A 15,294-nucleotide genomic window follows, 5' to 3' on the forward strand; every position below is an offset into this window, starting at 1 on the left:
ACCAGGCTGGCCTGGAACTCACAGAAACCCACCTGCCTCTGCCTCCAGAGTGCCAGGATTAAAGGCCTGTGTCACCACACCCAGTCACCTTGTTTTGTTGTTGTTTTTAATGTGTTAAAAGTGTTTTTAGCCAGGCATGATGGCGCATGCCTTTAATCCCAGCACTCCAGAGGCAGAGGCAGGCGGATCTCTGTGAGTTCAAGGCCAGCCTGGTCTACATAGTGAGTTCCAGGGCAGCTGGGGCTACAGGGAGACCCTGTCTCAAAAAGACCAAAAAAAAAAAAAAAATGTTTTAAGGGGCTGGAGCGATGGCTCAGAGGTTAAGAACACCGGTTGTTCTTGCAGGAGACCCGGGTTCAAATCCCAGCACCCACATGGCAGTTAACAACTGTCCGTAACTCCAGTTCCAGGGGATCCGACCGCCTCTTCTGACCTCCGAGGACATTGCACGACACGGGTGCACTTACCTACATGCAGGCAATACACGCATACACATAAAATAAAAATTTTAAAAAGTGTTTTGCTGCCAGGTGTGGTGCACGCCTTTGGTCCCAGCACTCAGGAGGCAGAGGCAGGCGGATCTTTGTGAGTTCAAGGCCAGCCTGGTCTACATATGAGTTCCAGGACAGCTGGGCTACAGGGAGACCCTGTCACAAACACACACACACACACACACAAAAAAAAAGTGTTTTGCCCGCATGTGTGTAAATACACTTGTCATGCAATGCCCGAGGAGTCCTGGAGAGAACTGGAGTTAAGGATGGTTATTAGCTGCCATGTGGGTGCTGTGAACTAAACTTGGGTCCTCTGCAAGAACATCCAGTGCTCTTAACTGCTGAGTCATCTCTCTAGACCCAACCTTGGGTTTTGTTTTGTTTTTTCCCCCCACCTTGGTTTTTCATCATCCTGGTCTTGGCAGAGTAGAGTGGCTGACCAGTAAACTCCAAGAATCTTTCTCCCCCTTCACCTAACCCCATAAGAGCTAGGATTACAAACATTCTACCATGCCCAGCTTTTTCACTTGTATTCTGGGGATCAAACTTAGGTCCTCCTGCCTGTAGTATAGGCACTTGACCAGCTGAACTATCTCCCCAGCCCCCTGGCCTGTGTCTCTAAGAATCTGGTGACATGCTCAAATAGGGTGAATGAAGGGATAGTTTACCTAAGTGTAGGGTTGTTGGGAGTCCACCAAGGAGGGCTGCATCCCAGAATCCTAGCAGCAGGGGTTAGTGCCCCATGCTGTCCACAGGAGGAAAGAGTAGCGTGACATGATAGCTGTGGCGGTCAGTAGACCTTGGCCTTGGCTAAACAGGAAGGCAGGCCTGGAGGTAAGTTCCCTCATCTACTCTACTTCCCTCCCCTCTCCAGCAGCCTCTGGTTTGAAGACTCAGGTTTGCAGTTGACAGAGACAGCCTTGGAGGTATGGAGCAGGTACAGAGGATGGAAATGGATCTGGAGGCCCACGAAAGGCGTGTGGTATTCCAGTGCCCACATATGTGAGGCTGCAGAGGAGGAGAAGAGGACATCAGGCATCTTACTGTTCCGAGCTGAGGTTTCCATGACTGGGCAGCATTCAGCCCTCCAGACTGAGCTGGATGAAAAAGGATAAGATCCAACCTTGGGACCTGGGCAGGTCACAAAGCCAGAGGAAAGCATAGCAAGAAGCTGGGGCGCCACCATCTGGTTGGGAGAAGGAATGCAGGTACAGCATAGAATTCTAGAGCCTAGTTAGGAGCCCAGGCTGAAGGGTCAGCAACTTGGAGTCACGGGCAGCCCACCTGGCCTTTCTCAGCCTCAGCTTCCCCATCTGCATGTGGAAATTATAAAACTCATCTCATGGGACTGGAGAAATGGCTCAGTGGTTAAGAGCAGTGGCTGCTCTTGCAGACTACCTGGGTTTGGTTAGGCAGGACACATATGGTGACTAACAACCCTCTGAAACTCCAGTTCCAGAGGGTCCGATGCCCTCTTCTGGCCTCCGTGAGCATTGCACACACAGGTGCACCTACAAACATGCAGACAAAACACTCATATGCATAAAATTAAAATAAAAAAATCTCATGAGAGGTTCTGGTGATTTTGGTGAGGTAATGATGAAAAATGTTTTTGGTGCTCTAGGGGAATGTTTCTTTTGTACATTGGGGTGCAGAGGGCCAAAGAGGAGACCCTGGGCAAATGGAAGAGATTTATGGACCTCTGGCAGGTTAAAGCCTAAAGCCATCCCTCACCAAAGTGGATTCCCTCAGTAAATCAGCCAGTAACACAATTCCAAATTTTTACATTTTTCTTTTTTATTAATTACTTTTTTTTTTTTTTGTCTTTTTGAGACAGGGTCTCCCTGTAGTCCCAGCTGACCTGAACTCACTATGTAGACCAGGCTGGCCTTGAACTCACAAAGATCCACCACCTGCCTTTGCCTCCCAAGTATTGGGACTAAAGGTGTGCACCACCACACCTGGCTTATTAATTACATTTTTAAAAATTTGTATTTACTATTATTATGTGTATGTTATGCATGTGACTGTGCATGTGGAGATCAGAAGACAACTTTGTGTAGTCAGTTCTCTCCTTGCATATTTATGTATTTATGTGAGTTCTGAGGAATCAAACTCAGGTCCTTTGGCTTGTGTGGCCAAGTGCTTTTTTTGTGTGTTTTGAGACAGGGTCTCCCTGTAGCCCCAGCTGGCCTGGAACTCACTATGTAGACCAGGCTGGTCTTGAACTCACAGAGATCTGCCTGCTTCTACCTCCTGAGTGGTGGCAAGTGCTTTTGCCACTGAACCATCTCCCTGGTCTATTAATTACATTAAAACATTTTAAATACGATGTATATATCTGTGTATGAGTTTATGCATGTGAACACAGTGCCTGTGGAGGCCAAAAGAGGGCATCAGATCCCCTAGAGCTGTGGTTACAGGCAATTCTGAGCTGCCATGTAGGTGCTGGGAACTGAACTTGGGTCCTCTGCAAGAGCGTCAAGTGCTCTTTAACTGCTGGACTATCTCTTTAGCCCCTATAAATTATGTTTTTTAATTTATCATTTTTATTTTATGTGTATACATGTATTGCCAGCATGTATGTAAGTGTACCTGTGTCGTGCAATGGGGCATGTGATCCCCTTGACTCTTGAACTGGAGTTATGGACTGTTAGCTGCCATGTGGAACCCAGGTCTTCTGCAAGAGCAGCAAGTGCTCTTAACCGCTGAGCCATCTCTCCCGCCCCTATAAATTACATTTTTATTTTTACAAAGTTAATTTTCAGGGGGCTTGAGAGATGGCTCAGCGGTTAAGAGCACTGGCTATTCTTGCAGAGAACTCAAGTTCAGTTCTCAGTACCCAGAAGGTGGCTCACAGCCATTGGAAACATCAATTCCAGAGGATCCAATGCCCTCTTCTGGCCTCTGAGCATTTATATGCAGCCAAAACACTCACACATGTAAAATAAAAATAAATTTTGTTTGTTTTTTTGTCTTTTTGAGACAGGGTTGCCTGTAGCCCCAGCTGGCCTGGAACTCACAGAGATCCGCCTGCCTCTACCTCCCAAGTGCTGGAACTAAAGACCTGCGTCACCACGCCGGCAAAAAATAAATATTTTTGTTTTGGTCTTTTTAAGACAGGGTCTCCCTGAAGCCCCAGCTGGCCTGAACTCACTATATAAACCAGGCTGGCCTTGAACTCACAGAAATCTGCCTGCCTCTGTCTCCCGAGTGCTGGGATGAAAGGTATGTGCCACCAGGCCCAGCCAATCTTTTTTTTTTTAAGTTAATTTTCACTGACTTCCCAACGGTTGTCCTTTGACCTCCACATGTGCACACCATGACATGCACCCCCCCTCCAATAAGTAAATGTAAAGAATAAATGTTAGACACACAACTTTAATTCCAGGACTGGAGAGGCAGAGGAGGTGGAGCTCTGTGAGTTCAAGGCTAGCCTGGTCTACATAGTGAGTTCCAGACCAGCCAAAGCTATGTAGTGAAATCATGTTTCAAAAATGTTCAAGATACCACCACCACCACCACCACCACCACCAAAACCAAAACAAAACACCCTCTTCTGACCTCCGAGGCATTGCACAACACGGGTGCACTCACATACGTGCAGGCAATACACTCATACACATAAAACAAAAATAATAGGGGGCTGGAGAGATGGCTCAGCAGTTAAGAACACTGGCTGTTCTTGCAGAAGACCCGGGTTCAAATCTCAGCACCCACATGGCAGCTAACAACTGTCTGTAACTCCAGTCCCAGGGGATCCAACAGCCTCTTCTGACAGCCTCTTATGATCTCCATGGGCATTGCATGACATGGGTGCACTTACCTACATGCAGGCACATCACTGTATACAATGAATACACACTAAGCCAGGTGTGGTGGTGCATGCTTTTAAAACAAGCACGCAGGAGGCAGAGGCAGGTGGATCTCTGTGAGTTCAAGGCCAGCCTGGTCTACATAGAGAGTTCCAGGACAGCTGGGGCTACAGGGAGACCCTGTCTCAAAAAGACTAAAATAAATATTTTAAAAAAGAAGGTCTGGACAGACCAAAAAAAGCTTCTGAGAAAACCAGCTTGGCGAGATAAACAAGTGTATTCGGTAACTTTCATGAACACAGACATCTTGAGCAGCTGCACGGCCAAAAGCCCAATTCCCTGTCCACCAAGCGCCTGCTTCCTGTGTATCTAAGGCCACAGCAGCAGACCAGATACAAACCTGGGTTCAGAGCGCTACCTGGTGTTAAAGCATTAGAGGAGACTACAGGCTCCGACCACAGAAGGCACAAGAGGCGCTGACTCTGGGGACTCTGGGGACGCCCTATCTGCTCCCTCTTTGCTTTTACCAGGGATTCTGCAGCTCTTCTCTGTTACTGTTCTGCTGCTAAATGGCGTCTTGCCACAAGGAGTTATTCTAAGGCTGGGTGTGGTGGTGCATGCCTGTAATCTCTGTACCCTGGAGGTGGAGGCAGGAAGATCAGGAGTTCAAGGTCATCCTCAACTAAGCAAGTTTGAGGCCAGGAGTCAAAGAACTAGACCTACCACAGTGAATGAAATCTTGTCTCAAAAAGCAAACTGAGGGGCTGGAGAGAGGGCTCAGTGATTTAAAAGGGTATCCGGCCTCTGCCTTCCAAGTGCTGGGACTAAAAAGTGAGCTTTTTAAAAAACATCCTTCCCTGTGCCCTGGCTTCTGGTTTCCCAATGTCAACGCCCCTCTCCCACCACACCACAGATGCCATCTATCATAATGTGACATAGCCAAAGGGACCCTTGCCAGAGTTGCCACCATGCTGTGTGGACTTTCAAGTCACAAAACTGTGAGCTAAGTTCTCTTTATTTTTTGGTCTTTTGAGATGAGGTCTCCCTGTAGTGGGGCTGGCTTGAACTGTGTAGACCAGGCTGGCCTTGAACTCACAGAGATCCACGTGGTGACTAACAACCCTCTGTATCTCCAGTTCCAGGGGATCCGACGCCCTCTTCTTACCTCTGCGGCACTGTGTCATACGCACTTGCATAGGTTCAGGCAATACATTCACACACGTAAAATATTTTTAATTAATTAATTCACATTTTAACTTTTAATTTTTTTGAGACACGGTCTCATGTAACCTAGGCTGGCTTTGAACTCACTAAGTAGTCAGAGGATGATCTTGGATTTTTTTTTTTTTTTGTCTTTTTGGGACAGGGTCTCCCAGTAGCAGCTGGCCTGGAAGTCACTATGTAGACCAGGCTGGCCTTGAACTCACAGAGATCCACCTGCCTCTGCCTCCTGAGTGCTGGGATTAAAGGCCTGTGCCACCACACCCGGCTCTCTTTCTTTTTTTGAGACAGGGTCTCCCTATAACCCCAACTGGCCTAGAACTTGCTATGTATGTAAACCAGGCTGGCCTCCATCTCACAGAGATCTGCCTGCCTCTGCTTCCCAAGTGCTGAATTTCTGATCCTCCTAACCTTACCTCCCCAGTGCTGGGATTTCAGCCTGCTCTACCACACCTGGTTTACATGGGATTGAACCTAGGGCTTCATGCATGCTAGGCAAGCACTCTATGGACTGAGCTATAACCCAAGCTCTATTTTTAAAAATGTGTGTGTGTGTATGTGTTTGTGTGTGGTGTCTTCACACCTGTGTGGACCTGTTCAGGTGTGGAGACTGGAGGGGGACTTCAGGCGTCCTGATCTATCACACTCCACTTTATTCCCTTGAGACAGGCTCTCTCTTTGAGCCTGGAGCTAGCCAGCAAGCCCCAATGATCCTGCTGTCTCTGACTTCCCCTGCTCCACAGTGCTGGTGTTACAGGTTGTGTGTGTGTGTGTGTGTGTGTGTGTGCTGGGGATTTGAACTCAGGTCCTCATGCTTGTACAGCAAGAGCTCCTACCTGCTGAGTCATCTCCCCAGCCTTATATGTTGAACTCTTAGTCTCAGATAGTAACCTATTTGAAAACCAGATCATTGCAGAAGTCATTAGTTAAGATGAGGTCATGAAGATGGGCCCTAATCCAACAATCCAACACAACCAGTGTAATTTTAAAAGGTAGAGGGAGGTTGTAGAGATGGCTCAATGGTTGTGTGCATGCATACTGCCATTGCAGAAGATCCAAGTTCAGTTCCCAGCATCCATGTCAGAGGGCTCACAACCACTTGTAATCACAGTTTTTTAGCCTCTAAAGGCACCTTCATTCATGCCCACATAGCCACTCACAGACATGGACACACAGACACACATACACATGCATAATTTGATGATGGCAGCTGTCTCCTTAACAATGGAGTGACAGGAATCAGTGACTGACTTTTGAGGATGTGGCTGTGTACTTCATTCAACAGGAATGGGCCAGCTTGACACACACCCAGAAGGCCCTGTACATGATGGAGAACTCTGCAGATGTGGCATTTCTGGGGCCATCCACTTTCAAACCAGTTCTGATCACTCAGCTGGAGCAAGGGAGAGAGCCAGGATTCTCTCAGACAAAGGAAGTCTTAAGCAGTGGGGGCTGGAGGGCACACTTCACAGGGTACCTCACAAAACTCAGAAAATATGCTGATCTAGTTGAAAGAATAGTACATGTAATGAAAACAAACATTCATTTAAGACAGGAAATTCTTGACCTTCACATATGTTTGCCAAGAAAGGAGTAAATTAAAGAGGCATGTTAAATGATGTTGAATGCAATTTCCTTTTCCTGTAGTCCTGTAGATTTCCACAGATTTAATGTCTTTTAGTTCATTAAAGTTGTTCATTTTGATGCACACATACAAAAACATGGGACTGGAGAGATGGCTCAGAGGTTGGGCATACATACTTCTTTTGTAGAAGACCTGAGTTCAAATCCTAGCACCCATGTTGGGTGGCCTGTAACTACAGCTCCAGGAGATCTGACCCCTCTGGCCTCCATTGGCACCTACACTAATGCACATGTGCATGTACACACATACACACACACGCACACTTAAAAATAATAAATCTTGTCGGGCATGGTGGTGCATGCCTTTAATCCCAGCACTCAGGAGGCAGAGTCAGGCAGATCTCTGTGAGTTCAAGGCCAGTCTGGTCTACATAGTGAGTTCCAAGACAGCTGGGGCTACAAGGAGACCCTGTCTCAAAAAGACAAAAAAAAAAAAAATTTAACTCCTGTTTCAAACTTCAAAAAGGGCTGCCTCCTCTGGGAACCTGGATCTTTCCAGAAGCCAGATAACCTTCCAAAGCTTTTTCTTTCAGTGCCTGTGGGAGACCACGCTGCCTGGCAGCCCTCCCTGCCCCTCAGGGCAAGCAGCCTCCAGAGAACTTGCTGATCAGTCCTCCCTGCCCCCTAAGATAAGCAACCTTTCCGATGATTCAAGATAAGCCTGAACAACCACCAATTTCCTTAGCCTGCAACCAGACTCAGGGCGCCAGGTCCCCTCATCCTAAGGGACATTCATTAACCTGTTGAGATAATACCTTCCCTCCCTCTTCCCCAGCTAACTTCCCGCTATCTTTAAAATATTTTTAAAGTGGAGGGGGTGCCGGGATTGGTGGGATATACCTATAATCCCCAACATTTGGGAGGCTGAGGCAGGAATATTAAGAGCCCAAGGTCATCCTCAGCTACACAGCAAGGTCAAGGCCAGCTGCAGGAGACCCTGGTTCAAGGGAGGAGGGGATAATTAATAATAAATACTATTCGAGCAGAAATACTATCCTGCAGCTTTCTTCTTTCCGTTGTGCAATGCCTGTGGAGGCCAGAAGAGGACGTCGGATCCTATGGAACTGGGGTTATGGAGGACCGTTAGCCACCATATGGGTGCTGAGAACCGAACCTGGGTCCTCCGCAAGATCAGCCAGTGCCCGTAACCACTGAGCAATCTATCTCTCCAGCCTCTGAAAGTCCATTTTTGGGTACACAGGGCCATGTATTTTATTCTTTGAACTTTTTTTTAATTAAAATATTTTATTTATTATTTTTATTTTATGTGTATGAGTGTATTGCCTGCATGTATGTGAGTGCGCCCGTGTCATGCAATGCCACGGAGGTCAGAAGAGAGTTTGGGATTCCCCTAGAACTGGAGTTAAGGACGGTTTGCAGCCACCACCATGTAGGTGCTGGGAATCGAACCCAGGTCCTCTGCAAGAGCAGTCAGTGCTCTTAACCGCAGAGCCATCTCTCCAGCCCCTATTCTTTGAACTTTTACCCTTTTTATAAATAATGATAATTTTATTTTCTTTTTAAAAATTTTATTTCTTTTTATTTTATATTTTATATGTTATGCCTGCACCCATGTCATGCAATGCCCGCGGAGGACAGAAGAGGGCATCAGATCCCCTGGAACCGGAGTTAAGGGCTGCTGTTAGTCACCATGTGGGTGCTGGGATTCGAACCTGGGTCTTCTGCAAGAATAGCCAGTGCTCTTAACCACTCAGCCATCTCTCCAGCCCTCAATAATGATGGTTTTATTTTCAATGCGCCTCCTTGCATATTAGATTTTTTTCATGCTCAGAATTGGAAAAAATATTGCTAGACACGTTTATATATTCAACGAGACTGATAAATGTCCAACTACAGCTGCTGAGCACATTTACACTTCCACAGTACTGGGATAATAGGCGAGCACCAACCCTGTAGTGTTTTAAAGTACTCGATTCCTCACATCTTGCAGACAGACAAAAATACACCCTGCAGCATCTCAGCGGCCACCTGAGCGCGCCGTCATTCTCAGGACTACATCTCCCACAAGGCTCCGTGGAACCGCTTCCTACTGGGTTGCGTGATCGTGGCTGACCAATCGCTGAGGAGTTCAAAGATGACGCCCCCCCCGCCCCCGCCCCTCTCCTTCTACCGGCCTCCTGCTTGCTGGACCTGAGAGAGCCTGCCACCCCCGTAAGCCTTAGGGGGCTGCGTGGCCTGTGGTTTCCAGACTTGGCCAGGGTGGGGCGGGACGGGCCCGGCCCGTACTCCATTTCCCGGCAGGCAGTGCGGCCAGAGGGGCGCGGAACTCCATTTCCCAGCAGGCTCCAGGCGGCGGGTGCCGCGGTGCCTTGTGTGGGATGTAAGCGCGGAGGTGGGCGCGGGGGACCGAGGCCAGGACTCTCTTTGGGACTTAGGCTGGGGGCTGGCTTTGGGGCGCGCCGTCTGCACAGGCTCCGGAGGGCCGGGGGTGCGGTCTTAGGGCCTGGGAGGGGCGGCCTTGGCGGCTCCTCCGCGAGGTCTTTGCGGCGCCGCCTCCGGGACCCGGGGGTCCCGGGGTTGTAGGGGACGAGGAGGCCCCGCAGCCTCGGCCCAGGGGTCTCCGCGACCGAAGGGGCCGCTGGTGAGCGCAGGCCGACTGGGCCGGGGAAGCGCAGAGTTGTGGCGGACGGCAGAGCCTTCGCCGAGCCTGGGAGGGGGCTCCCCCGCCGAGCCCGACCCTCCCTCCCTCGGCTCGCCCGCAGGCCACCGCCCGCCGCCATGGGGCTGAAGGCCGCCCAGAAGACGCTGTTCCCTCTGCGCTCCATCGACGACGTGGTGCGCCTGTTCGCAGCCGAGCTGGGCCGAGAGGAGCCGGACCTGGTGCTCCTCTCCTTGGTCCTGGGCTTCGTGGAGCATTTCCTGGCTGTCAACCGTGTCATCCCCACTAATGTACCTGAGCTCACCTTCCAGCCCAGCCCCGCTCCTGATCCTCCCGGCGGCCTCACCTACTTCCCCGTGGCCGACCTATCCATCATCGCTGCACTCTATGCCCGCTTCACCGCCCAGATCCGCGGCGCTGTCGACCTGTCCCTCTACCCGCGAGAAGGGGGCGTCTCCAGTCGCGAACTGGTCAAAAAGGTCTCCGATGTCATATGGAACAGCCTCAGCCGCTCCTACTTCAAGGACCGGGCCCACATCCAGTCCCTCTTCAGCTTCATCACAGGTTGGAGTCAGGTCGCCAACGCCATGGTTGACAGAGCCCTTTTGCAACCTGTAAACCTTGTGTGCTAGTGTAGGTGTTCTTTTCTCCTTTGCAGCTGGGGAAACTGAAGCCCCCAGGAGGGGAAGTGATGTGACAGGGCTGGGATTGGAACCTGATTGCTTGAAGCCAGATCCATGAACTTAACACTCAGCCCCTTGGCATTGAGTAGCGGCAGGAATCTTGCAGCCCAACATAAAGGGAAAAAGGGTGGGGGCAGCAGATTGAGGAGAGAGAGGAGAAAGGGTGGATGCATTTGAGACAATAGAATGAGATAATGCCTGTGAAAATATTTTGAAAGTAAACAGACCACAGACTTGACCTTAGAGCTTGCAAAGTGCATTGGTTCCTAGTGCATAGCATTGAGCAAGAATATGAGGCCACTTATAAGCTTAGTGGGAAAAAGGCCTGGAGACAGGCTTGAGGGGCGCATGGCCCATCCATCCCTGGCCCTCTTCTTCCAGGCTGAAGCCAGGAGGAACCACTGTACATTACTGCTGTCTTCCACAGGTACCAAACTGGACAGCTCCGGTGTGGCTTTCGCAGTCGTAGGGGCCTGCCAGGCCCTGGGTCTCCGAGATGTCCATCTGGCCCTGTCTGAGGATCATGCCTGGGTGGTATTTGGGCCCAACGGGGAACAGACAGCTGAAGTTACCTGGCACGGCAAAGGCAATGAAGATCGCAGGGGCCAGACAGTCAATGCCGGTGTGGCTGAGCGGGTATTAGACCTCCCTCAACCTTGCTCCATTCCTGTTCTGCTAGCCCACATCATCTGAGGGACTGTACTTTGCTGGCCATGCCCACCTCTTGCCATCACATCCTAGCATTAAGAGGGGAGGCAGATGAGCTGACTTAGGCCAACATGCCCTGAAACAGGCACAGGATGGGACATCCTGAGACCTCTTCTCTTGTCCCATCCCAAGAGCTGGCTGTACCTGAAAGGATCATACATGCGTTGTGACCGGAAGATGGAGGTGGCATTCATGGTATGTGCCATCAATCCTTCCATCGACCTGCACACTGACTCATTGGAGTTGCTGCAACTGCAGCAGGTAAGGAGAGTGCCTGTGCCAAGCAGGCTGCTGCCTGCAGCTGTTGCAGGGCTCTGGTCAAGGCCTTCACTTTTCCTTCTGAAAAATGGCCTGCCCCTTCCCAGGGCTCAAGGGATAGTGGAATTGAGACTTGGAAGGGCTTTGTTCCATGAAAGAGCTGGGCCTGAATTCTCGTCCTTTCTTCTCTGGTGGAGTGTCCCTGTTGCTTCTGGACCCCACTCTGCCATATAGGCAACCCTCTTCCCCTAGCTTATGCCTCTCTCCTTCGGCTCTAGAAGCTGCTCTGGCTGCTCTATGACCTGGGACATCTGGAAAGGTCAGTAAGAGGATGTGGTCAGGCTAGGCCTTGGGGACACCAGAAGATTGGGTGGCAGCCTGGATTTATGATCTTTTCCCAGGTACCCCATGGCACTAGGGAACCTGGCAGACCTAGAGGAGCTGGAGCCCACCCCTGGTCGGCCTGACCCACTTACCCTGTATCACAAGGTAAAGGTATCTCAGGAGACTGCAGAAGGGAGGCCCCAACAATGTCTGGGATCCGCTTTGGGGGAGTGAGAGGAAGCAGTGTGCTGGAGGGCATTGCCTGCCTAATCCCCACTTTGTATCAAGTGTGCATTATGAGGGTAGTTGTGTGCTCTAAGAGGTGCACTGGGTTCCCTAGCCTAGGGTTGGCAGGGCCTGTATTTGTCCCACCAGCCAGCCCTTCATTTTCCTGCTGCCCCAACTGTCCTTGCACATAACAGGTCAAACGTGGTAGCATTGTGGAGGGGTGTGAGCTTGCTCTGTGTGGTAGGAAAGCAGTTGGGCTTGGAGTTCATTGTAGAACATGTGGGAAAGAAACCTGCCCTGGGTGTGAGGTGGGATTACCACCCCTGCCTTCTGCCCTTGCCTTAGCAAGCAGCCCTGCACATCCAGGGAAAGCACCAGGTAGAGGGGCCAGCAGGGAATAGAGCTGGGGTTAGAGGCAGGGAGGACTCTTTGGAGTGCTCCTTTTGTAAGGTATGACTGGTGGGGCATTCATGCTGGCTTATGCAGCTGGGAGCCACCTCCCTGAGGTTCTTCTATTCCACTCCTCAGGGCATTGCCTCAGCTAAGACATACTACCGAGATGAGCACATCTACCCCTACATGTACCTGGCTGGCTATCACTGTCGCAACCGAAATGTTCGAGAAGCCCTACAGGCCTGGGCCGACACTGCCACTGTCATCCAGGAGTGAGGAGCCCCCACCAGGGTCCCCAGTCTGTTCTTTCTATCACTTTGTAATCACTCATCCAGGATGAGACCTGGGTTCTACAGTCTGTCCCCTCTCCCTCTGTTCAGCCTCTAGGCAGCCAAGGCCACCATCACCCAGGTAGTGGGATCTCTGGTTAGAGCCTCATGTGTTTCCTCCCTCCTCTCTGTCATATATTCTGTAGTCACACTAGCCCATTGTGCCATTGTCTCTGCCCATTTTCTAATCCAGCCCCATACCCCACTCCTCAGCCTTCCTTGGACCCACATGGTCACTGTCATCTGGGTGAACGAGGACCCCAGCTTATCAGTCAGTGGCATGACCCAGTGCCCCGCACCAACTCATGAGGGCACCTGTCAGGCTGAATCCCACGTGCCCCCTCTTCTCACAGCTACAACTACTGCCGGGAGGATGAGGAGATCTACAAGGAGTTCTTTGAAGTGGCCAATGATGTTATCCCCAATCTGCTGAAGGAGGCAGCCAGCCTGCTAGAGGCAGGCGAGGAGCGGCCAGGGGAACAGGCCCAGGTGAAGGGCTGGAGCACCACTGTGTCTACCACCTTCTGGGCACGTGGGACTGCATGGACTGTCATTCTTTTTTACTGGAGCTGAGATCCCAGGCCTGGGTTTGGGGGGTTTGAGGGTGTTTTAGAGCTTTCTATGTAGTGACTTCAGGGGAATAGGGCTATGGCCCATCTTTCATGATTAGGTCCTCACCTGTGCTTAAGACATCTGTGAGGAATGCTCCTGACCTACACTCACCTCTGCATCCAGAGCTCTGCCCAGGTAGGACCTGGCCTGCTCTGTGTCTGACCTGTGCTCTCCCTCCCTCTTGCCAGGGTACCCAGAGCCAGGGTTCTGCCCTCCAGGACCCAGAGTGCTTTGCCCACCTGCTGCGATTCTATGATGGCATCTGCAAATGGGAGGAGGGCAGTCCCACACCAGTGCTACATGTGGGCTGGGCCACCTTCCTTGTGCAGTCCCTAGGTCGCTTCGAGGGACAGGTGAGGGGCACTGCACAGGGGGCTGGGCACTACAGTCGGTGACATTAGCTGAGAGAGAGTGGAGGCCTTTACTGGCCAGAGGCAGTATCTGCCAGTCCTCTGAACTGATGAGAGAAGACTCCCTAAGGAGGAGCCAGTGGGCTGGGCCTGGAGTTCCACCAGCTGCCCACAACCTTTCCCTTGGCTTATGCACCCTCCAGGTGCGGCAGAAGGTGCACATAGTGAGCCGTGAAGCTGAGGCAGCAGAGACCGAGGAGCCATGGGGGGATGAGGCCCGCGAAGGCCGGAGGCGTGGTCCCCGCCGGGAGTCCAAGCCCGAGGAGCCGCCGCCGCCTAAGAAGCTCGCCTTGGACAAGGGCCCCAGCTCTGGTCAGGGTGCAGGGTCAGGACCGCCCCGGAAGCCACCAGGGACTCTCCCGGGTACGGCCCGCGGTCCCGAGGTGGGCAGCGCTGCTCAGGCGCCGGCTCCCGCTGCGTCCCCACCCCTGGATGGGCCGGTGCTCACTTTCCAGAGCGAGAAGATGAAAGGCATGAAGGAGCTGCTGGTGGCCACCAAGATCAACTCGAGCGCCATCAAGCTGCAACTCACCGCGCAGTCGCAAGTGCAGATGAAGAAGCAGAAGGTGTCCACACCCAGCGACTACACCCTCTCTTTCCTTAAGCGGCAGCAGCGCAAGGGCCTCTGAACTGTGGGGGATTCGAACTGTGCTGGGACCAGTCCCCGCCAATACTGCCCATCAAGCTTCACCCTGGTCCCCCACTCCAGCCCCAGGGGTTCTAGGTCTGCCCTGCGGCCTGTTTACAGACTACATACCATGACTGGAACATGCAGTTAGCTCCAGCCCAGACCTCGGGCCGGGCTCGGTTCTTAGAGTATAGGTCTCCTCTCCCAGGATCCCAGCCGGTCAGTTGGAACCTCATCGTAGGCCCGTGTAGCCAATCATCAAAGGTCCAACCCCTGAAATTCAGTGGAACGCAGGCGGAACCCGGGTTCCTTCCTTCGGAGCTCTGAGGATGCCCTAGATCTCACCTGTAACCCGGGACCCAGGACCCCGTCCTACCCTCTGCGGTACATTTCCGCACCTCAGATTTCCATCCTTTGGGAATCCAAGCCCCTACCCCGTAGACCTTCGTACTGCTGCCTGGATTTGGAATGCTAGCTGCCGTGCCCCGAGCCCGAGCCGGGACACTGATCCTGAGCCCCTCTCCTTCCTGACCAAGCTGGCCCGGGATCAGAGCGGGCCCTCCTCGGACCCTCCGAGAGCCGGCCTATCTCGGGGGACCCGGGAGGAAATTGCAGGGGGGGAGGGCTAGCTTCTTCCTGTTTTGTACATAGATTTATTTTTCAGTTCCAAGGAAGATGAATACATTTTGTTAAAAAAAAAAAGCCCATGTCCGTGTTTGATCTGGGTTTCGGGGTGGAGGGAGTGCACGTCCCTTCCTTGGCCTTCCGGCTCCCAGACGCCGCGCACCTGTAGTGCGCGGGATGAGCCCCGGCTCCACCCGGAGCGCGGGACTTCCCCGCGCAGCCAGGGCGCCTCCTCCCGGTGGGGCGGCGGGGCATCCCGCCTGGCCCCGCCCCTGGGCCCCGGCCCCGCCCCCGCGGCCGCGG

The 15,294-nt window shown here is 52.0% G+C and overlaps 1 protein-coding gene across 4 annotated transcripts; it reads left to right on the plus strand.

The window, feature by feature from the left end:
* The first annotated feature begins 9,307 nt into the window (after positions 1-9,307).
* Positions 9,308-15,049, plus strand: Men1 (menin 1). Of its 4 annotated transcripts, none has more exons than XM_008838903.2 (10): positions 9,308-9,346; positions 9,898-10,358; positions 10,905-11,113; positions 11,318-11,446; positions 11,722-11,762; positions 11,845-11,932; positions 12,524-12,660; positions 13,071-13,206; positions 13,518-13,682; positions 13,883-15,049. In XM_008838903.2, exons 2-10 carry the CDS (start codon positions 9,914-9,916, stop codon positions 14,366-14,368), a joined length of 1,836 nt encoding a protein of 611 aa, XP_008837125.1. In that variant the 5' UTR covers positions 9,308-9,346; positions 9,898-9,913; the 3' UTR covers positions 14,369-15,049. The 4 variants fall into 4 exon arrangements, with proteins under 4 accessions (XP_008837125.1, XP_008837123.1, XP_017655100.1 ...); XM_008838901.2 differs by lacking the exon at positions 9,308-9,346 and adding an exon at positions 9,368-9,515; XM_008838902.3 differs by lacking the exon at positions 9,308-9,346 and adding an exon at positions 9,419-9,527.
* Positions 15,050-15,294: the final 245 nt, after the last annotated feature.

Source organism: Nannospalax galili, unplaced genomic scaffold, assembly GCF_000622305.1.
Source record: "Nannospalax galili isolate Female #2095 unplaced genomic scaffold, S.galili_v1.0 scaffold1659, whole genome shotgun sequence".
NCBI lineage: Eukaryota > Metazoa > Chordata > Mammalia > Rodentia > Spalacidae > Nannospalax > Nannospalax galili.

What these genes read in the sequence shown, in the direction of transcription:
- Men1 (XM_008838901.2), top strand. An exon ending in CCTCTTCAGCTTCATCACAG is followed by an intron (nt 10,359 to 10,904) that starts GTTGGAGTCAGG and finishes TGTCTTCCACAG; the next exon opens with GTACCAAACTGGACAGCTCC. An exon ending in CACTTACCCTGTATCACAAG is followed by an intron (nt 11,933 to 12,523) that starts GTAAAGGTATCT and finishes TCCACTCCTCAG; the next exon opens with GGCATTGCCTCAGCTAAGAC.